The following is a 23582-nucleotide window of genomic DNA, read 5'->3' as shown; positions in this document are numbered from 1 at the left end:
AGGGAGGATATTAGTTTTGCATGGAGCACTGGGTATTATACGCAAACAATGAATCTTGGAACACTGCATCAAAAATTAATGACGTACTTATGGTGACTAATGTAACATAATAATAAAATAATAATAATAAAGTAACTGTGGCATACATGTAAGCCCCAAATAATTGTTAGCTATTATGTGCCTGGCACAGCTCCAAGTGTACCTATAGATTTGTCTCTTTCAGAATCCTCACACTCCCATCAACAGGTATGTTCTGGTCCAGGATCAAAGATCAAAAAAGAAGCAGAGAGGTGCTGTGATTTGGCCACTTACCTTGCTAATACATGACATCAAGAATAAAAGCTACAGAATGGATTTAAGTCCAAACCCTAAGCCTGAATACTGGACAGGTCCTTGGGTTTTTCCACAAGCAAAGAACCTTGAGGGGGAAAGGAGCAAAAGAGAATATCTGGTGCATTGTATACTCTACCAGATATGGATTAGATAAATCTGTCTTCTTGAGTGGGTTTTCATTTATTTATATTTTCATGTCTCCACAGGTCTTGTCTGTTGTCTCTTCCGACTGATTGTCGTCATCACTGGCACAAAGGTTCTACGTCTTGAGTGGAGATGAGTGATGTGAATCTGAAGTCTGTCCCTTTTATCTGCTCTTCCTCCAGTTCTTCCTCTCAGTTTTCCCCCTGTTCTTCCTCTTCCTCTTCTAGCACTCCTTCTCCTTGTTATTTAATCTCATCCTTGATGTCCTCTGCCTCCTCCAACTCTCCTTTTGAAAATGGAGTCATGCTGTACATGGCTTATTTAAGCAAGGAGGGGCTGCAAACATTCAAGCAGCTTTTAGTGGATGAGAACCCCAGGCCTGGATCAGTCCAGATCACCTGGGACCAGGTGAAGACAGCCAGATGGGGAGAGATGGTTCATCTCTTGGTGGAGTTCTTCCCTGGACGACTAGCTTGGGATGTGACTCATGACATATTTGCCAAGATGAACCAGACAGAATTGTGTCTTCGGGTACAGATGGAGCTAAATTGTGAGTGGTAATCTGGTATACAAAACGGGGCTGGGGGGATACCTGGGTGGCTCAGTCAGTTAAGCAGCTGCCTTCAGCTCAGGTCATGATCCCAGGGTCCTGGAATCGAGTCCCACATTGGGCTCCTTGCTCAGCAGGGAGCCTGCTTCTCTTTCTGCCTGCCACTCCCCTTGCTTGTATTCTCTCTCACTCTCTCTCTAGCAAATAAATAAATAAAATCTTTTAAAATTTTTTATTATGTTTATTTAGACACTGTATAGTACATCATTAGTTTTTGATATAGTTCAATGATTTATTAGTTACATATAACACCCAGTGCTCATCACAACACATGCCCATCACTCTCTTACCCCCTCCCCCCATTCCCCTCCCCTCTGAAACCCTCAGTTTGTTTCCCAGAGTCTCTCACGGTTTGTCTCCCTCTCTGATTTCTTCCCATCCCTTTCCCTCCCTTCCCTATGATCCTCTGCACTATTCTTTATGTTGCACACCTGAGTGAAACCATATGATAATTGTCTTTCTCGGCTTGACTTACTTCACTCAGTGTAATCCCCTCCAGTCCCGTCCATGTTGATGCAAATGATGGGTATTCTTCCTTTCTGGTGGCTGAATAATATTCCATTTTATATATGCACCACATCTTCTTTATCCATTTGTCTGTTGAAGGGCATTTCTGTTCCTTCTACATTTGGCTATTATGGCCATGGCTGCCATGGCCACAATAAACAAAATCTTTTTAAAAAATGGGAAAGGGTTTGAGTATTAAAGAATTAAATACTTTACTGAGTACCCATACTGGCCACCTGAACAAGAAGGCAAATAGTGGAGTATGATGATGACTGACCCCCAAACCCAAAGACCATCACATTAACATAGTTTTAAAAAACTTAACCAGATACTGCTTATCTGGTATGTGTATATACACTATCTTCATTATTGATGGATTCCATGTTTGTGCATTTGCCTATTCACTGAAACTTATTTTAACTCCAAAATCAGTCATTGTGGCACTTTTATAGTCATTTATGGACATGTAGGTTGGAGAAAAATTGGACACTGATGGTCCCAGCTGCAGCTGAATAAAGCAGTGCTCTGCCTTCTGACCTGTGCCCTCATCCTGTAAATAAGTGTCCTTTCCACAGTCTATTTGGTGTCACTTATTTATGTTTCTGTGTATCTCATTGGTGTTTAACCTGTCCCCCAAGTGTGGTGGTGAAGGGATGTTCATGAATCAATAATACATATTGAATAAGATTTCTTTGAACAAAAACACACGTAGACCATGGTTATCCATTGAAGAGCCGAAATGTTGTAAGCAGAGGCTACAGGAATCTAACCCTGTATTCATGGGGGTGCAGTATTGGTTATTTGAATATTCACAGTAATTTTATAGAACTTAAATAGCCCAAGTAAGAGGAGTTAGTGACTATGTATGTGTGTACACATATGATTATTTTTATATACATCTAAATATGTACATACACAGACACACGCACACATATATGAGCATACTCATAGATTTTAAAGTGTGCATGTATGTCATACACACATATGCATGTATGTTTGTGTATATCACTCCCTCTGTGTTTGGATGACCTATTGGTTTATGTTATTGAATACTTTTTCAGTACATCCTAAAACAGCACCATTTTCTTACTTCCTAGCATCATGGTGGAGCCTAGGCCATTTTCTTCACCCTGGACTAAGGTGGTGAGAGAATGGGACTCTGGGATCCTAACCTGAAAGGGCCTGTTGCTTCCATGTGGCTTTCCCTATCTTGTCAGTCATTCCAGTGTGACAGTCTCCTTTCTTGTCTGTTCCAGACATTCTACCCAACCTGGAGCTCGAGGACTTGAACCCAAGAGAAATGCCAGTGAATGTGGAGGAAGGAGAATCTGGTATGTGCTGGCATTTTGACAAAGCCTGGAGGAAAATGGGCTTTGGGTTGGGGTAAGAAGCTCCTTTCCTGGGGAGAGACTGATAGTAAATTAGTATGTCAGTGTCTGTTCAATGAATCAGAATTTTAAGAAAAAAAGAGTAGTTACAGACACACTTAACTCAGAAGTCCAGCCACTAGCCCAGCGAGAGGCATCGAACGATGTTAAGGAGACATCACTTCTGTCTTTCTCCTGGCTCCCTCTTTTTCCGTGGGACTCAGCCTTGAGTGGTCCCTCCTACTACAGTGGCCATCTTGGCCACAGCTACCTCACCCATACATTGTGCCTGCTTACCACCATTGGCAGAAAGAGGAATATTTTCTCATTTCTCCAAGCACTCATCCCTGAACTGATTCAGCTGAATGAACTGAGGTCATGAGCTCAACAATGAATGAAATGATGAAGCGCCCTGGTTGGTTAAGACTGGCCCACATACTTCAGAGAGAGCTTGGTGGTAGAGCCACCCACAGCCCAACAGAACAGACCAAGAGTGTCAAGGGGTGGTTTTCCAAAGAACCACTGGAGTGCTATTGCCAGATGGGAACGGTTGGTAGGCAAAAAATAAATAAGTAAGTAAGTAAATAAATAAATAAATAAAAATAAATTTAAAAAATACAGCAAATACCTTAAACCCTCCTCTTCTCCACTCCACCATCCTGAAGCATCAAAAGTTGGATTCTAGAAAGAATTATGTTCATGTAAATCAAGTTTGCACTTCCCAGTCAGGTTGTATGAACAGATGAGGTCAAAAGGAACTGAGGGCCCCAGGGCAACACTCTAATCTGTTAGGAAAGCACATGGAAAGTTGGGTATGGGATCCCCAGTCTAGCCATTCAACAATCACTAGAGGGATGATGGTTCTGACACCACAGTCTGAGCCAGAGTTGTGAAGTCTACTTATTTTGGAGATGGCAGGCTTGAGGCTTAGAGCTTCTGTGATTTGCTTACCCTCATAAACCCAATAAGTAAGTAGACCTGAACTTGCAGTAAGCTTCCTCCTATCTGTCAGCTGGAGGTGGAGGGAAGGAAGTCAGAGTCAGACATCATGTATAATTTGTAAAGTTTCCTGTTGATAGGAGGGGAGAGAGAATCACAGGTTGAGATAAAGGCTGTGACAGATCCTATTAACTCCCTACCCCACATCTCATGTGTTGACAGAATCCAATTTATTTAGGGATAAAGTGGACCCATCCCTAAGGGAAATACTTTTTCTCCAGGTTTCCTTAAAGTTGGGGTTATCCATCTGATGGCTCTAGGCCATGCGATACAAGTAGAAGCCTCCTGAGTGTTTCCGTTTGTACCGATGGAAGTATACATGAGCTGCGAACATGTCCCTTCTCCCCACGATTTCTGCTTTGAGTGCAAATATAACTCACAACACAATGATGACATAATTACAATAGCAATCCTCTCATCATGAGGCAAGAGGTGCAGAGGACGTACTTACAGAAATGTGGTGTTACTTGGCCCTGAAGCTACAGAACCACCCCGCCCATTTCAACAGCTTTACACACAGATCCCCCTATTTCTTAAGGAAAAAGCAGTCCTTCTCCGTTTAAGCCACTACGAGTTGACTTTTCTGATTACTCATGGCTTCTTTATTGGTGCAGGGCTGTCAGGAAAAGAGCATGGTGTGTGCAGGTGTGTTATGGGGCTTGATGTAGATGTCAAGGTTAGCTTTCTTCTCATTCAATTGGTTCTCATACACAACTCTGACCCTGTACTCTGTCTCTCTCCCACCCTGCTAATCTAGATAAAATACAGGAGTACAAAGTGCACGTGACGAATGAGTATTCCATGATGCGGACGATGACCACCTGGTCTGGGAGCCATGCAGACTTCTTCTACCAAGACATAGAGAGACACGAGAGGTTCTTACCATGCCTTTTTCTTCCCAAAAGACCTCAAGCCAAACAGCCCAAGACTGTGGTCCTACAGGGAGTCGCCGGGGTTGGAAAAACAAGTTTGGCCAAAAAGGTGATGCTGGAGTGGGCAGAAAACAAGTTCTACTGCCACAAGTTCCGGTGTGCTTTCTACTTCCATTGCCAGGAAATGGCTCAGGTGGATGAGCAGAGCTTCGCAGAGCTGATTGCCCATAAGTGGCCTGGGTCACGGTCTCTCATGTCCAAGATTATGTCCAAACCAGACCAACTTCTGCTCCTCTTTGATGGCTTTGAGGAAGTGTCACTGACCCTCACGGATAGACCAGCTGACCTGAGTGATGACTGGATCCAGAAATTGCCCGGGCCTGTCCTCCTGGCTAGTCTGCTGAGCAAAAGAATGCTTCCTGAAGCCACCTTACTGATCACCTTCAGGTTCACATCTTGGAGGAAGCTCAAGCCCTTCCTGAAACACCCCTCTTTCATAACACTCACGGGGTTTAGTATGGCAGAGAGAGCCAAGTACTTCAGGACATATTTTGGAAACAAGAGGGATGCTGATGAAGCCTTGAGGTTTGTCACGGGAAACACAGTTCTCTTCTCCATGTGTCAGGTCCCTGCAGTTTGCTGGATGGTGTGTTCCTGTCTGAGACAGCAGATGCAGAGAGGAGCAGACCTTGCACAGGCATATCCAAATGCCACAGCTGTTTTTGTCCAGTATCTGTCTGGCTTCTTTGCCACCAAGCCTGGAAGCCCTCCCAGAAACACTCATCAGACACGACTGGCAGGTCTGTGTTATTTGGCCGCAGAGGGCATGTGGAACATGAGATGGGTGTTTGACACGAAAGACCTTGAGCAGGCCAAGCTGGATGAGACCGCTGTTGCTACTTTTCTCCATATGAATATTTTTCAAAGGGTGGCAGGTGATGGAGACCGCTATGCATTTGCCATTCTAAGCTTCCAGGAGTTTTTTGCTGCCTTCTTGTACGTTCTGTGCTTCCCCCAACGACTCAGAAATTTCTGGGTGTTGGACCGTGTTCAGATCATACGCCTGATAGCATATCCCGGGAGAAAGAAAAACTACCTTGCTCAGATGGGGCTCTTCTTATTTGGCCTTTTAAATGAAAAGTGCGCTTCAGCTGCAGAGAAGTCATTTGGATGCAAGCTGTCCCTGGGCAACAAGAAGAAGTTGCTGAAAGTGGCAGCCCTGTTGCATGAATGTAGCCCACCCACACTGCACCACGGTGTCCCGCAGCTGTTCTACTGTCTGCATGAGATCCAGGAGGAGGCATTTGTGCGTCAGACCCTAAGCGATTGTCAGAATGCTACTTTGATCATCAGCAAGAAGAAAGACATGCAAGTGTCTGCCTTTTGTCTTAAGTACTGTCAACGTCTGCGGGCTCTAGAACTGACTATGACCCTGACTATCCCCCACGTGGGCACACTCAGCCTGGATCCCCTCCATTCTGCTGAGTGAGTGCTCTCATCTCTCCTTTGGCAACTTGTGTTTCCCAGGGATCTTGCCTACCATTCCCCAGGCATTCAGGGCGACCAGCTGTCCTGAGGTCATTCCTCACACACGGTGCTGCTAGGATGCAGATTTCCGTGCTAAAACTGGGAGAATCCTGGAAGCAAGATGATTTGTTGACTTTCCTTATCTCTATCCTGCCTGCCCTCCCCTCCCTTATATGTGGGGACCTTATTACACCTGTCATCCCCACTTCTGCATATCACCACCTTGCCAGTCCCTAGGGAAGTGCTGTCCAATGGGACTTTCTATCACGGTGGAAATCCACGAGCTATGTGACACCAGGAAAACTTGGACTACGGCTCTTGGGACTGAGGCAGTGCATTTCAAATCTTATTTAACTTCAATTAATTTAAATTTGAGCAGTCGCATGTAGCTAGTGGCTGCTGTATCAGGCAGTGCAGCTCCAAGGGAGATTTCCTTTCAATGCAAAAACATCACTTCCATCTTTAGATGGTGAAAAAAGAACTGAAAACCACTTGTCCTCATCAGGGGACTGTCACATCTCCCTTCTTATTTTCCTACCAAACACCTTGAAAACACCATTTCTAGTCACTGTTTCTTCCCTACGCCCCACTGTGATTTGGAGTGGGTGTCCTGGCTTCCTGGGCAAGAGTTTGAGTTCTCCATTTCCTCCCAGAACCAACTGTGCGTCTTTGGACAAGTTCACTTAATTTTTCTGGGTCGCTGTTTCTTCATGAGTAAATGATTTTTTAAAAATGGTGCAAGGTGAAAAAATAATGAATACCGTTTTTCTGAAAATAAATTAATTAATTTTAAAAAAGGTAAAAAAAATGGTACAAGGTTTTTTGAAGGTTAAGTGCATGCATGATATGCATGATACACCAAGCCTGTCCCAGCCTTTAGCTCCTACCAATAAAAACAAGATACAATTACTAATGTGATTTTTATTCCCACCATTCCACTGAAACTCTCACAGAAGATCTATATTTAAACAAGTATAGTGAATTTATTTTTTCTTAAAAAGTGACAGTTTGTACTGACCACTCATTTTTTCGTACAGTTCTCATACTGGTTCATATTTTTTTTTAGCCATTGCTCTATACCAGACACAGTGCCAGGTATTTTTACTTTATGTGAATTATTCCTTTTAACGTTGCCAATGGGCACCATGAAGTAATGGAGGTCAGGTAGATTTGTAACTTGTCCAAGGTCACACAGCCGGTTGAAGCTAAGACTTAAACTGAAATTGGACCTCTGATGGCTATGATGAAAAGCCAGAAAACTAGACTTAGGCTGGGGATTGGAGTCACAGGAGGGAGCACAATCCTTTTTGCTGCAAAATTAGAGTGCTTCTCTCATTCCCTAGTTGCTCTATGTAAAGAAGCCGTAGTCTCTTCCAGACACGTGGTTTTTTCCATGAAAGCCAGCATAACGTAAGTGTGTTGATGGGTTGTTGTCAGATTCTTTTTAAATATCCTCTAATAGTCTGATACATGGCTAGATAAATCAAATGGACCTCTTCTGAAGTTAGGGGACATCTAGGTTCTGCTCTCTTCGTTGTCACGTCAAACGGTGCCCCATCTTCATCAGGCACATGTGAGTGCCCGGTAAGCAGAGGTAAGCAAATTAAGCCTGGTCGTTTTTATAAATAAATCTTAATTGGATGTCAGCCATGCTTGCCTATGACATCTGTTCCAACTGCCACCACATGGCTATGCCAGAGTTGAGAGGCTTCCACAAATCGCTTGGGCTATGAAAGCCTAATATATTTGCTGGCACTTACAGAAGAAGTTTTCCGACCCCTGTGCTAGGGTATATATTTTTTTAAAGATTTTATTTATTTATTTGACAGAGATCACAAGTAGGCAGAGAGGCAGGCAGAAAGAGAGAAAGGGAAGCAGGCTCGCCACCAAGCAGAGAACCCAATGTGGGGCTCAATCCCAGGACCCTGGGATCATGACCCGAGTCGAAGGCAGAGGCTTTAACCCACTGAGCCACTCAGGTGCCCCATAGGGTATATTTTTAGAAAAGGAATTGCCCAATCACAGAGTGTACACATCACATCACATTAACTTTCTATCACAGATAGCCCCCAGTGGCTCTCCAGGGAGCCTTAGGGTCTCTTGCATGGGATGATCACATGGGAAAGACTACTCTGTGTCTTCTCACCACGTCCATGAGCAGCTCCACAGCTCCCTGTTGCACATGGTTGGTCTTCCCAACAAAGACCTCCAAAGTCTAACCATAATGTCTTGAGATATGTCTGAATAATTTTAAAACCTAACATTGGCGGAACTCTTAAAAGGTGAGAAATTGGGGCACCTGGGTGGCTCAGTGGGTTAAGCCTCTGCCTTCGGCTCAGGTCATGATCCCAGGGTCCTGGGATTGAGCCCCACATTGGGCTCTCTGCTCGGCGGGGAGCCTGCTTCCTCCTCTGTCTCTGCCTGCTTTTCTGCCTACTTGTGATCTCTCTGTCAAATAAATCTTTTTTTAAAAAAGGTGAGAAATTTCCTTCATGTTGGTCATCTGTTGATAACTTTTGGGACAGCTCTTGAAGAGGGTTCGTATACTTACCCCAGCTTTTTGGAGCTGTGATTGACATATAGCCTTGTGTACGTTTATGCATACAACATAGTGATTTTCTATATGTACACATCGCAAAAGGATTACCACAATAAGGTTACTTAATATATCCATCTCCTCACCTACTTACAATGTGTGTGTGTGTCTGATGAGAACTTTTATTCTCAAATGACTTTCAAATACACAATATGGTATCATCCCTGATAGTCCCAGCTGATAGTCACCCCCTAGAATATATTCATCTTATAACCTATCTTATAACTGATATACCTTTGACCACTTGTATCCACTTCCTCACCCCCATACATGGAGTTCGTATTTTTTTAATATCAATTTTATTGATTTTACTTAAAAATTATCTTTCCATAATTATAAAAATTGTTAAAGTATGTGCAAAATAATTTGTATTGCTTTTATGTGTTTGCATTTAAAATGGGTGGGAAAGGCACATGGTTTTATTTTATGGGATTTCGTTCTGAACGAAGATGACATGCTAGTGTAAGAAGTTTTCTGAAATTTTCTTTTTTCATCTAATACATCTTAGAACTATTTTAATGTGTGTGTATACCTTCTTCAGTGAGGTGTCCTACAGTCTTCTGGGTGCACTGGAGACTATTAAAGCAGTTCCCCCCTCATTTGCAACTATCTAATACAAACAGCATGAAAGAAAAATCCTCACAGAGTCTCTTGGCCAGTCTCTCTGAAAAGACTGCACAGGGGAAAATGAAGGGGAAAATTAGCAGGTTCTTCCAGAGTCCAGCTACATCTCATATTGGTCTAGCCGTGGATTTTCCTTTCCTGTGCTCACCATGCCAAAAGAAATTAATTTTTCCCTTATTCTGTTCCTACATAGACTTTTTTCTTTTTTAATAATTTTATAAGCAAAGAATAAGACTATAAGGTAAAGCTATAATTCAATCTCTGCCCCCATAGAAATCCTAAGTGATTAAAACAACTCTTTCTTCCTAAGTCATGGGGAAATCTAGATATTCTTATTTAAGACCACAAGTCTTCCTGGAATAAAATGAGAACTCTTGCAGTGGTATTCCTGGGCATTTTTTTTAATGAGAGAGACTTACTGGAATTGGAAAGACTCTGTGATCACAACCAGGGCTGGGAACATCAGCCCTGGGTTTACAAGTAAATTTTCTCAAGTTTCACCTCTCACAATAATTTGTGTTCTCTTTCTTCCCTTGCACATAGACCAGAAAGCAGTGACCAGTGTTTTCTCTGGTGGCAAGAATTCTGCTCCGTGTTTAGGACACATGAGAATTTGGAAGTCCTGACTTTGACCAACACTTCTTTGGAGGCTGAGTCAGTGAAGGTTCTTTCTGCGGCTCTGAGACATCCTGGGTGTAAACTGCAAAAACTCATGTGCGTACAAACAGACCTTGGCTGGAAGGAATTCCACCAAAAGAGTCTGTTCCCCATCTGGTTTTTCTACCCCCTCTCTGCTCACCTAGACTTGCAGAAAGCATCCATGTGTACTGTTTTCCCCTTCCAGTCTTACAGAGGCAGAACAGATGCACAACATTGAGGAAGTGTTCAGCTGTGCAGCATAATATCTTGACGTGCATGTATTGCAAATTGATCACCTTCGTAAGTTAATATTCATCACCTCCTAGAGCGGCCAAAGATCCTTTTGGTGAGAAGGATCTTCTCTCTTGGCAACTCTCAATTACACCGCCCAGCCATGCTGACGGCAGTCCTCAGGCCGTACAGCACATTCCCAGTGTTTTTGCATCTGGTACCTACGAGCTTGTACCCTTTGACCGCCCTCACCCAATTCCTCAACCTCCTGCCTCTGACACCACCACCACCAACAATAACCCTGATCTCTTTTTCTGAGTTTTGGGTTTGCTTTTTGAGGTTCCACCCATTAATGAGATCATTTTTCCGAAAAGGACATACAAATGGAGTTGTTTTCCCCATTTCACAGATGAGCAAACTGGGGCACAAGGTGATACTGTTGATACATACTTAAAATATGGATTTTTAAATTTTTTTAATTTAAATTCAATTAACCAACATATAATACATCACTAATTTCTGATGTAACATTCAATGATTTGTTATTTGCATATAATGCCCAGTGCTCATCACATCACGTGCCCTCCCTCATGCCTGTCACCCAATTACCCCAGCCCCGACCCACCTCCCCCAACCTGGAAACAACCCAGTGTGTTTCCCGGAGACAAGAATCTCATGCACATCTTGACTTGAGTCCATTCTCCTAGCCACTATACCATGCTCTCTCTTGCTCTCTGCTTTTTAAGATCCAGAAACCCAATAACTCATCAGAATTCCTTGAAATAGCCCACCAGACATCACGTGGTCCCTAGCCAGTATTTGACCAATTTTGTCTCCTGTTATTATGACGACTATTAATAGCACCCACATACTGAGTGGGCACTGTACACCAAGCCCCGTGCAAAGCCAATTATGGGTATCATGTACATTAGCTCTCACCCGCATCTTAAGGAGAAGGCATCAAGCACTCTCTAGTGGCCCTGATGCTGAAGCCTGGAAGGTACGTAACCCACATAAGGATCACCCAACCAGGGAGGCCGCACTAAGCTGAGGACCCAGTGCAGACCTCACAGGAAAGCCCTCATGTACTCCTAGATGAATTGAATCTAGAACTGATGAGCAAATGGGCAGGTGTTGGTCAAAAGGTACAGAGCTCCAGGTAGAAGTCAAATGAATTCTGGGAATCTGATCATCAGCATTGTGGCAGCAGTCAGCAATATTGTACGGTATCCTGCAAAGGATTCTCATCACAAAAAAAAAAAAAAAAAAAAGAAGAAGAAGAAATGATAATTTTGTGACAGGATGACGGTGTTACCCAATGCCAAGGCAGTCACCATTTTGCAGTATATTAATGGATCCAATCAACATGTCCTGCAGCTTAAGCTTACACATTATTATGTGTCAATCACACCTCAGTAAGGAGATGAAATCTGATTGTAACCAGGCACTGCTTCCCTCTCCAGCTTCAGACGTGTGCATCCCTCCATGCTGAATGAGGACTTAATCCAAGTTTTGACTGAAAACCAGTATCTGAGCTACTTGGAAATACAAGGCACAGAAGTGAGACGTGAGGCCATGGAGTTTCTGTGCACAGCCTTGAAATGTCCGCAGTGCTATCTGCAGTGTCTGAGGTAAGACAAGCCTTGGGTCTGGCGAGACCCTGGTGCCCAGACTGTTCTTTCCGAGGTGGGGTTACATGCGCAATCTTCCTATCATCCTTCTTTTGATCTCGTTGTTAGTTTTATTTGGCTTTTTTTCCTGAGGTGTACAATGTGATGACTTGATACACACACACATTGTTCTTAGTTCACAGGCTGTACAAAACCAGGTGGCCAGGAAACCTGGCCAACAGCCAAAGTCGGCCAACTCCCAGCGTGTGTTCCTGAGGTTGTTGCGTTTGTGCAGTGGGGTGCTCCCACTGTGTGTTCAACAACTCCATGTCGGTGAATCATGTGGGAGCATCACACTAGACATCGGCAAACCCTGCACATCAGGGCTTTTTTCTCCAGAGTCAGTAAACACTTACCAGCATCCTCACCAGACTTTCTGTGTGTTCCATCATCCTAATAAAGCTTGGGCAACCTCTTGTTTCCACCAGCCAACTCTGGTCCTTCACACCTGTCAAAGCTGAGTGGAGATGGAGACTTAGGTGGCTAGACCCAGAGGTGGCTCAGCACGGTAGTCGGGTAAAGGTCGATGTCAGGTGGAAATCTTGCTTAACAAGATGGCAGCTGTGATCTCACGGGACTGAAATCTCAGTTCTTTGTCTTGAAGATTGTTTGACAGAGAAATGTAAAATTTGTCCTGTTTCATAGATAGAGCCCAGTTGTAAGCCCGTGCCTGTTGGTTATGGCCCCAAGTGTCTATTATTTGATACTTTGTGACTAAGATGCTGAATTTGATGCACGCTTACCAGCTGGAGGAGATGAGCATCCTTCCTGGAGTTGCTCTTGCATGAAGAACAAAGATGTGGGATAGTAGACGGTATATATGCAGCTATGTGGGTACCATTTTCCCCAGGAGTTCAGGCTTGGGCATTTTTATGTGGACTCCATAGGCTGGAAGACTGCTCAGTTACCCCTAAAAGTTGGATTGATCTTGCCAAGGATCTTGGAAGTAACAAATGCTAATGCTAAGAAGTACCTGCCTGAGCAACATCTTCCTGGAAACATCACCGGTGGCCAGGGAAGCAAGGGCAGAAAGGAACTACTGGGACTTCATCAAGATCAAAAGCTTTTGCACAGCACAGGAAGCAGCTGACAAAACCAAAAGGGAACTGACAGAATGGGAGAAGAGATTCGCAAAGAACATATCAGATCAAGGGCTAGTATCCAAAATCTATAAGGAACTTAGCAAACTCAACACCCAAAGAACAAATAATCCAATCAAGAAATGGGCAGAGGACATGAACAGACATTTCTGCAAAGAAGACATCCAGATGGCCAACAGACACATGCAAAAGTGCTCCATGTCACTCAGCATCAGGGAAATACAAATCAAAACCAAAATGAGATCCCACCTCACACCAGTCAGAATGGCTAAAATTAACAAATCAGGAAATGACAGATGCTGGCGAGGATGCGGAGAAAGGAGAATCCTCCTCCACTGTTGGTGGGAATGTAAGCTGGTGCAACTACTCTGGAAAATAGCATGGAGCTTCCTCCAAACGTTGAAAATAGATCTACCCTACGACCCAGCAATTGCACTACTGGGTATTTACCCTAAAGATACAAATGTAGTGATCCCAAGGGGCACATGCACCCCAATGTTCATAACAGCAATGTCCACCATAGCTAAACTATGGAAAGAACCTAGATGTCCATCAATAGATGAATGGATAAAGAAGATGTGGTACACACACACACACACACACACACACACAGGAATACTATGCAGCTATCGAAAAGCATGAACTCTTCCCATTAGCAACGACATGGTTGGAACTAGAGTGTATTATGCTGAGTGAAATAAGTCAATCAGAGAAAGAATTTTCATATGATCTCCCTGATATGAGGAATTTGAGAGGCAGGGCAGGGGGGCTCGTGGAGGGTAGGGAAGGAAAAAGTGAAACAAGTTGGGATCGGGAGGGAGACAAACCATAAGAAACTCTTCATCTCACAAAACAAACTGAGGGTTGCTGGGGGGAGGGGGGAGGGAGGGGGCGGTGGTGTTATGGACATTGGGGAGGGTATGTGCTATGATGAGTGCTGTGAAGTGTGTAAACCTGGTGATTCACAGATCTGTACCCCTGGGGCAAATAATACAATATATGTTAATAAAAATAATTTTTTAAAAAAGAAGTATCTGCCTGGAGACATTTGAGACGTATTGCCTGCCAGTGGACCGACTAGAGAGGCTATCATAACTCTTGTTGTCATGACTGTTGTTCATGAGTTTGGTGAGTTGAGTGCTTCTGGGACAAGAGCATTAGTTGGACTACAGAGCTACAGAGAGCCTGGTTTATCTGTCCTCCCGCTTATGACCTAGAACCTCTCCAGCAGTTTTCCTTCCTCACCATTTGTATTGATCCCGGCCCCGCTCTTCACGATAGCCTCTTTCAGCTGGGCCGAGCAGGCCCCTCATGTGTATATTCTTTTTTATTAAGATTTTATTTATTTGTTTGTGAGAAAGAGAGAGGGAGAACACAGAGAGAGAGGGAGAAGCAGACTCTCTGTTAAGCAGAGAGCCCGACGTGGGGCTTGATCCCAGGAGCCTGGGATCCTGATCTGAGCTGAAGGCAGATGCCCAACTGACTGAGGCACCCAGGCCCCTGCCCACATGTACACACAGCACCACAGTTCCACATTGCTTTGAATTTCACACAAGTGGCCTTGGCTAGGACATGTTCTTTTTCTGATCCACGGACATTTTTGTGCTCAGCTGCTTCAGAACCTTGTTCCCCGTCACAGAGGAATGGTAACAATTGTGTAAATATGCAACAGTATAGATTTCTGTCCTACCTGCCACTGAGGTTTGGCTGTTTGCACACACGCACGCACACACACAGTCCATGCGTACACACTGTGATGCACACTCCAGCAGTGGGGTCTCCGTGTCCCGGAGAACATCCCTCCTCCATTTCACCAGCTCATGTCTGGCATCTTTGCACCAGCTTATGGTCGCACCAGCAGCTGGATGCCCTGTCCTGTACCTCCCAGTCCCCATTCAGCCGTCATTCCCCTCTGTATTCCCCCTGCTGGCCTTGCCAGTCGGCTGAGCAGGAGATAGCATCTCATTGTTTTAACCTCTATTTCCTTCATTACTATGAAAAGGTTTCCATGACCTCTACAGAGAATGCCTGCCCGTCTTTAAAGCAACTTTTAAAAAGCATATACATGTTTGTTTGTTTGTTTAGTGAGCATTGATTTTTAAAGCTTGCAAAAGTCTGTCTCTCACAGACTCCAGTGTCTGTGAGTCTGAATACTGCCCACCCACAGTACCCATTACATAGTCTTTAACTGTCAGTGGTCTCCTTCCCGTTCTTCCTATCCCTATAACCATTCTCCTGACCCACGTCTCCTCCACTCCCCTAGTCTCACAGGAAGGCTGCTATCCTCTTCTTCAGGACTTGTTAGCCCTAAGAGGGGGGTAACAGAGGTGTGATGAGGCTTTTCACACCGAAAAGGGGAGCCCAGATGGCAGTGTTCATCTCTCAGTGCGGGGCAAAGAAAATCTGGGCGGGCACATGAATTAAAGTGGATTCTGTCTGTGTGTTTCTGTCCCCCAGACTGGAGAACTGTGAGCTCGCACTGCTTACCTGTAAAACTCTTACCTCCTCCCTCAAGAGTAATGAGATGCTGACCCATCTGAGCTTGGCAGAAAATACCCTGAAAGACGAAGGAACGAAAGAGCTTTGCAACGCCCTACAGTGTTCTACGTGTCCTCTACAGAGGCTTGTGTGAGTCCCAGATAGCCTCTTCTTGAGGGTCCCTGGAGTAGAATTGGGTGATTGACGGAACTGGCTGTGTGTGTGCACATAATCTCGATCATGAATTCTTTTTTTTTTTTTTTTAAGATTTTTTTAAGTTTATTTGACAGAGAGCAAGATCACAAGTAGGCAGAGGGGCAGGCAGAGAGAGAGGGAGAAGTAGGCTCCCTGCCAAGCAAAGAGACTGATGTGGGACTCGAGCCCAGGACCCTGAGATCATGACCTGAGCCGAAGGCAGAGGCTAACCCACTGAGCCACCCAGGCACCCCTCAATCGTGAATTCTTTAAATGATTTCCCTTATGTGTCAGGATATGTGATATTGTGATTTATAACACAAGAAATGTGTATTTGGTCTTTGTCCCTGTTTCTGGCACAAAGCTCCCTAAACCCTTGGAAAGAGTGGTGAGAGCTATGTGGTGAGAGCTATGAAAGTATCTTTTATTATGTTAATGACATGACTTTGGGAAAGCACCCAAGGATGGGGTGTTGCTGTCCTAAGAACCAGCCTTGTGATTAGAGGGTTAGAACTTTAAGTCCTTCCCCATGACCTCTGGGGAGGGGAGAGGGGCTGGAGATGGAACCAGCCACCCATAGCGGATGATTTAGTTAATCATGCCTGTGTAATGCAGCCACCATGGAAGCCCCAAAGGACGGGGTCTGAGAGCTTCTGGGTGTGATGCTGGGCGAATGGCCCACCTGGAGAGGACCCGGAAGCTCTGTGTCCTCTCCCCATGCCTCCTCCCACGTGTCTCTCCCATCTGCTCTTCCTGAGTTCCATCCTTTTGCAGTAAAATGGTAATGTGACAAGTAAATGGCTTTCCTGGTTCCATGAGCTGCTTCCACAAATTAACCAAATCCAAGAAGGGGTTGTGGGAACCTGACTGGTGACTGGCATCCTGGGATGGGGCTGGAACCTGCAGTGGAAGGAACCGCAGCCTGGGCTTCGGGCCGGTGTCCGGGGGGAGTGAGGTGGGAGAACCTTCCAGTAGGACTAAGCCTTTAGCCTGCGCAATCTGGCGATTTGCGCATAGTGTCAGAATTGAGTTAATTTCTCTGATCCTATGAGTGTCTGGGAACTGTTTCTTAGTGTGGGGAGAACCCCCCCATACTCGTTGAAATGGGACTCAGAACATTGATGTCGGGTGCTTTTGTCCATTATTAACAGAAAATAAACTCAGACGGTCTTAAACCATAAAGAAATGTGCTAGCTCGTAAAACCAGAAACGGAGAAAGTGGCACGAAATATCCCCTGAGCCCATGACACTTTCAGCTTCCCGGAGAAGAGCAGGGAGCAGTGCGGGGCTTCTGGAAACCGTCCAGCAGCTCTTCACAAGGTTAAACGTAGACCCAACATGGGAGTCAGCGACTCCTCCGCAAGGTGCGGAGCAGAGCAGAGGTGCACAGCAGAAACGGGAACGTACGTTCCCACTGAAATGTGCCCAGATGTTCACAGCGGCATGTTTACGAGAGTCAGAAGGTGGAAACAACCGAAGCGTTGATCAGCTGAGGCGTGATTAGAGTGTGTGCTGCATCCGTGTGATGGAACTGATTCAATGGTAGAGAGGAACAGTGCATTGAAATATGCTACATATGGATGCATCTCAAATATATTACGGTCAGGGTGCCCGGGGAGCTCAGATAATGGTCTCAGGATCCTGGGATTGAGCCCCGCATCAGGCGCTCTGCTCAGCAGGGATCCTGCTTCCTCCTCTACCTACTGCTCCCCCTGCTTGTGTGCTCTCTCTCTTTCTCTAACAAGTAAGTAAAAATCTTTAGGAAAAAATTATGGTAAATGAAATAAGCAATTTTTTTTAGATCTCGTTGAGATTTGGATTTCAGTTCGTTTGGATGACTATCCAGAACCAGATAGAGACTGCTGGGGTTGGGGGGTAGGCTGGGGGAAGAAATTAGGAATTGAGAGGGTACAGGGTTTTCCTTCTTGGGGTGATGAAAATGTCCTAAAATTGTGACAAATGTGCACCTCTGTAAGTATACTAAAAGATGCTGATTTGTACAATCTAAATGGATGAATGATACTGGTGATATTAGTAATATCTTGATAATGCTGTTATACAAAAAAAAAAAAAAAGAAAAAAAAAAGAAAGGAGTAAAATCTAAAGGTGTTTTGGTTGGTTTTCTTGACACGTGTTTCTTTGCAGCCTGAGAAACTGTGCCCTGACCTCTGACTGCTGTCCGGACCTGGTCTCCGCTCTGGATAAAAACAAAAATTTGAGAAGCTTAGACCTTGGTTTTAATAGCCTGAAGGATGATGGCGTTATCCTGCTCTTTGAGGCCCTCATGAAACCCCAGTCTGGCCTCCAGATTCTGGAGTGAGTTAACCGGTCTCCACTTTTGTGACAATGGTCTGTAAAATTCTCTGAGCAGAATATGGGAAAGGGTTTTTGCATTTCTGGATTTTTTCCTCCATTTAGTTGGAGGACTGGGCAGCCTCAGTGCAGGGTTGGGAAAGGGATTCCCCAGACTGGGAACTTCTTCCCCTGGGGAGTTTTTAGAGACGCAAATCATTGCACTGTTATTTTCTCTGTCTGGCTTATTTCATTCAGCGCAATACCCTCCAGGTGCATCTAATGGGATTTCCTTCTTTCTTAGGGCTGGATAGTATCCCATTGTGTATAAATACCACATTTTCTTTATCCATTCACCTGTTGATGGGCAAGGAGGCCGTCTCTGTGTGGTAGCTACCGTGGGTCATGCTGTAGGGAATGAGATGCTGGTGTCTCTTGGAGACCCTGGTTCCAGGTCCTTAGATGGGGACACGGAGGTGGGGTTGCTGGGTCATGTGGAGCTCTGGGGGTGAGCCTGCTGAGCCCTTGACCTTCATGCCCAGGCAGCTCCCATGCATGGTGCACTTAGAGGACCCTTGTTCTAAGAAATGGTCTTCCATTCAGCAGAAATGTCTTTATTGGCTGTGGACCCATGCCTGACATGGCTGGTCTTCTGAAATCGACCTTTGTACTTAGGGATTCTCATATACATATAATTTTTTGTCTTCTTCTCCTAAATGGTCTCGGTGCTCACATGCACACCAGACAGCAATTTGATAAGATTCATCCTATTTTTAATTCGTATCATGGTTACATTAAGTATTTGGAAAAGATTTGGAAACAGCTCTTCTCTGGTGATCAGTGGATGAAACGGTTTTTGCCTCTTTTCTGCCCACATTTTCTGTTCCCTATTAGTGTAATCTGGGTTTGTAGACTAAATCATCACAATCATTGTTTTCTGTTACCTCTCTAGTTTCTTAGGTTCGTCCTGATAATGGATTTCATTTTTTTATAATTAGCTAGTCTAAGGATATTCAGTGTTCACTGTAACTCGTGATTTTTTTTTTTTTTTTTTTTTTATGACGCCTAGGTGGCTCAGTCAGTCATGCACCAGACTCTTGATTTTGGCTTAGGTCACGATCTCAGGGTCGTGAGATAGAGCCCCAGGTCGGGCTCCGCTCTCGGTATGATGCCTGCTGGAGATTCTCCTCCCTCTCCTTCTGCCCTTCCTCACACACTCTCTAGCTCTCTCTCTCCTAAGAAAAATATTTTTCAAGATTTTTTTTTAATTTTAAGTAATCTCTACACTCAACTTAGGGCTCAAACTCCCAACCCTGAGATTAAGAGTCCCATGTGCTACCAGCCAAGACGCCAGGCAGCCCAGGTCATGATTCCTTTTCTCCAGAAACTGAATCTTGGGTTTTAGACATTGATTTCTCTCTTAGATTGTGTGAAGTATATTTTCAAGAAGGAAACAAATTTCCAGATGAGCATTTATGTGGTGTCCTCTAAACCTTTGATCATGTGAGATGACTTTTTTAATCTGTGTTCACTGATGAGCAGTGACTTGGCTGAGTATAAAATTCATGGACCGTCCCCCACCCCAAGCTTCTTGATCTAAAAATCCCCTAGATTTCATTCTGTGGGATTCTGGTCTTGTAGAAAAGCCATCTACACTTTCCCCAAGAAGATCCCAGACTTCTGTTGCTTATTCTCCTCATTTAAAAAAAAAAAAAAAAAAAGGCCCTCACACCCCTGCAGGTCTTACTCATGGTTAGAATTACTTTAGAATGACTCTCCCTCCTCCTTCTGTTGAAGTGATTTGCGTGACTGATCAAGATTAAGGAATGTTTCCCCTGGTGTGCAGAGGGAAAAGCAGGTGCCTCCCTGGGGGGGGCAGGGTCCAGGCCATTCCTCACTAATGAGAAGCTGGTGCGTGCCCTTTTGGCTTGGGCAGCTGTTTCCAGCTTGTCACTTCTCAGCTAGCAGAGGTTCACAGGGCGGGGGAGGCCACTGGAAAGAAAGCCAAGGATGCACACACAAAAGACGTAGGGACCCCCAGGGGTCCCTCTGTCCTGTCTGCTTTACACTGCTTGTCATAGCCTTGCTCCGAGGGAGATTGTACTTTGTGTTCAAAAATGGGACCCGGGATGCCTGGGTGGCTTAATGGGTTAAGCGTCTGCCTTCGGCCCAGGTCATGATCCCAGGGTCCCGGGACCGAGTCCCACATAGGGCTCCCTGCTCAGCGGGAAGCTTGCTTCTCCCCCTGCTTGTGTGCTCTCTCTATATATCTAACAAATAAATAAATAAATAAATATAATATTTAAACAGAAACAAAAATGGAACCCCAAGTGCCCCCTTTCTGTACCTTTCGCTCAGCTACACACCACTTTGTCTTTTTTGCCCACTCTGGATTTCTGATAAGCGGTGCTCCTGTGGCCTGGCTCCTTTCTGGGCCGGCCTCTTCTGCTGAGCCGTGAGCACAGGGGGACCTGTCCACAGAGGAACCAGAACCCCTTGCACACTAGAAGAGTTAAATCAACTATGCTCTTCGAATAGATTTATTTGGTGACCTGCCTCCTCGCCCCACCCCCAATCACATATGCATTCCGGGAAGCCGGGGATGTTTTCTTTACTGTGGCATCAACAACACCCAGGGCAGAGCCTGATACACAGGGACTTCTAAATAAATATTTTTTAAATGGACAAAATTAATGCACGGTGACAATTTTGGAAAGAGGTAATGTGGCTCAACTTCTTGGAGTTGGGGCTTAGAGGGTTGGGATGGGCTGAGCTCTCAGAGGTGGGGCACAGTGACTCGTCTACTGTCTGCTTCCCCCGCTAGGCTGGAGAAGTGTCTGCTCACTGCTGTGTGCTGCCAGGCTATGGCTTCCATGGTCCTGCACAACCAGAGCCTCAGATACCTGGACGTGAGCAAGAATGACATCGGACTCAGGGGCAGAGAGCTCCTGCGGGAGGCCTTCCAGCAGCGCAAGGGGGAAAAGAAGGTTGTTCTGTAAGTCTCTGCTGGGCTCCCTGCACAGAAACAGCCACCCAAGCAAAGCTCCTCAGAAAGAGGGAGACTCTGGACCCAAAAGGCTGGTGCAGAAGTTGCTAGTGTCCCTTGTCTCATTTCCTTGGGGTTTAGAGTCTCCTTTAGTGTCTGATCAAACCCCTAGCTCCTGCTTCTGCCTGATGGGAAAATTGACCTGGATGCTCCCATTTGATTTTAAATTCTTCCTATCTTTCACTTTCTACCCTAGTCCTAACTGATTAATTACCACTCATCAGCCATAGGGCTCTGAACAGGTTCCTTTACCTTTCTGAGTCTGTTCCCGCATCTGTGAAATGGTCTGGCGGCTTCCTCAGTGGAGATGTGAGGATGGAAAGGAAGTGTGTCCATGAAGCCCTGTGCCTGAAACTGGGACCTTCTCAGTCAGCCGTGGATTCTGGGTGGGTGGAGGTTGTAATGATACCTGGTGTAGTCTTTGTCTGTTGCCCTGTGACAAAATACCTCAAAGTTTAGTCACTTGACACAACACATGATTTTCCTTACAAAATTTCTGAGGGTCGGAAATATGGAAGCAGTTGACTGGCTGGTTCTACCTTTGGTCTTCCCTGAGGCCTCAGGTAAGGGCCTGACTGGAGTTTGATGGAGTCTAGTTTCCACGCTGACCCATGTAGGGCTGCTCTTGACAGTGAACAAGGGGGGAGAAAGAGAGAGAGAGAGAGAACCCAAGAAAGACCCCGGTCTTTGATTACTTCATGTTGACCACTTCTGCCTTATACTGCTGGTCACACAGACCAACCACAGCCCGGTAAGGGAGAAGACTCCACCAGAATGTGAGTAATGGAGCTGGTGGGGGCTGCTCACCACTCAGTAAGAGGCTGAACCTTGGACTCCATCCCTGACTCCCCAAGAGCAGCATGGTTGGTCTCAGTCTGCTGTGGGGGACCAGAGGGGTCTCCGGGGTGGTGACTGTCCTTGGGGTTCTGTGTGCTTCTCTAGGACCACAAAAGAAAACTGAATGTGAGGGAACAAAGCCCCATTCTTACCCTTCACAGGGAGATGAAACAGAATTATGCCCCAGATATGACGACAAGGCTGGAGGGCCCAGTCGTGAAGAACACAGTCCTGAGGATCATACAGGACTGGAGCGCGGACGGCTGGGATAAGGCAAGATGGACAGAGTGATGTGGTGGCTCCCTGGATATTTTCTTCCTTTGGAAATGTTGGCCTTATTCTGTCGGCCATTCTGAATCTGGAATGGCCCAGTTGGTTCTAGAAAATGGTGTGAGGCATGACCTCCAAGCATCTCCAAGGGCCTATGTTAGACATGAATTAGTCACTGAATTGGGGGGCCCGCCCACCTCCCCCCTGCCCCTGCTCCCGTTTCTGAATCTGTCATGCTAACATTGTCTCTGGAAAATATCTGACTGGCCTTTAAGGATAATGGAAGAATTTAAATAAAATGTATACATGAATGTAGTTTGAAAAGTTTTCAAGTGTTACTTATTTAACAGTATATGAGACTGTTCAGAAGGAAGAAATCTCAGGGGCATTGGGCTGGCTCAGTGGGTGGAACATGCAACTCTTTATGTTGGGTTATGGGTTCGAGCCCCATGTTGGGTGTAGAGATTACTGAAAATAAAATCTTAAAAAAAGAAGAAGAAAAAATAGAATTCCTTGTCTGTAAAAAAGTGTCCAGGGGACATTTCCAAGGAAGATAATACAACAGTGGGATGGAAAAGGGAAATCACCTCATTTTTGGTTGTTTGGGTTTTTTTTTTTTTAAGATTTTATTTGTTTATTTGAGAGAGAGAGGGAACGTGAATAGGAAGGAAAGAATCTGTCAGTGCAGAGCCTGACATGGGGCTCAATCTCACCACCCCGAGATCACAACCTGAGCCAAAACCAACAGAGCCACCCAGGCACCCCTCACTTGGTGCTTATGGAACATTCTTAGGGTATTAAGGAGGGCACGTATTGCATGGAGCAATAAACAATATAAAACAAAACAAAATAAAATATAAAATAATATAATATAAAATATAAAATAAAATTTTTTAAAATGAAATAACTTTTTAAAATGGGTTTAGTCCATTAATACACTAGAACAAGTTAAAGGAGACGTTTCTTGGACACCCAGCAGACTGACCAAGAGCCTTGATCTAGAGAGTGGTCTGCTCTCTAGATGGTCTGTCTGTCTCGTGGTGGGCAGGATGTCCACTCCGACCCTATGGGAAGGGACTGTACATCACGGCACAGACTGAACTCTCAGGTCCAAACCCTGCTGTTCATGATTGAAGTATTAGGACAGCATTTGGAACTCAAAGATCTAGAAGCAGCCACACAATTTTTCTTTTGGAAAAAGCATCTTTTTCTACACAAAATGAGCAGGTACTACCTGTGTTGGTT

At 45.0% G+C, this 23582-nt stretch overlaps 2 protein-coding genes across 2 annotated transcripts in view; both read left to right on the top strand.

The window, feature by feature from the left end:
• The first annotated feature begins 738 nt into the window (after nucleotides 1–738).
• On the top strand, nucleotides 739–21183 carry NLRP8 (NLR family pyrin domain containing 8). Its single transcript, XM_059151201.1, has 10 exons — nucleotides 739–1027; nucleotides 2851–2925; nucleotides 4718–6317; nucleotides 10123–10293; nucleotides 11913–12080; nucleotides 13007–13065; nucleotides 13340–13387; nucleotides 15679–15847; nucleotides 18038–18208; nucleotides 21009–21183. Exons 1-10 carry the CDS (start codon nucleotides 739–741, stop codon nucleotides 21181–21183), a joined length of 2925 nt encoding a protein of 974 aa, XP_059007184.1.
• A 362-nt stretch (nucleotides 21184–21545) lies between these two features.
• NLRP5 (NLR family pyrin domain containing 5) overlaps nucleotides 21546–23582 on the top strand; it is a 32253-nt gene continuing 30216 nt past the window's right edge. The window contains exon 1 of the mRNA XM_059151200.1: nucleotides 21546–21616. Within this exon, the coding sequence (XP_059007183.1) occupies nucleotides 21546–21616 (71 nt within the window). The remainder of the gene's footprint in view (nucleotides 21617–23582) is intronic.

The sequence above is a fragment of the Mustela lutreola genome, chromosome 16 (assembly GCF_030435805.1).
Source record: "Mustela lutreola isolate mMusLut2 chromosome 16, mMusLut2.pri, whole genome shotgun sequence".
NCBI lineage: Eukaryota > Metazoa > Chordata > Mammalia > Carnivora > Mustelidae > Mustela > Mustela lutreola.
The sequence above is the reverse complement of the archived record's forward strand: the minus strand, read 5'-3'. Positions and strand labels throughout refer to the sequence as shown.

Coding starts and splice junctions, on each gene's coding strand:
- NLRP8 (XM_059151201.1), top strand. CDS start 739: ATGTCCTCTGCCTCCTCCAACTCTCCTTTTGAAAATGGAGTCATGCTG. Junction 2,926..4,717: donor TGTGGAGGAAGGAGAATCTG/GTATGTGCTGGC, acceptor CTGCTAATCTAG/ATAAAATACAGGAGTACAAA. Junction 15,848..18,037: donor TGTCCTCTACAGAGGCTTGT/GTGAGTCCCAGA, acceptor GTTTCTTTGCAG/CCTGAGAAACTGTGCCCTGA.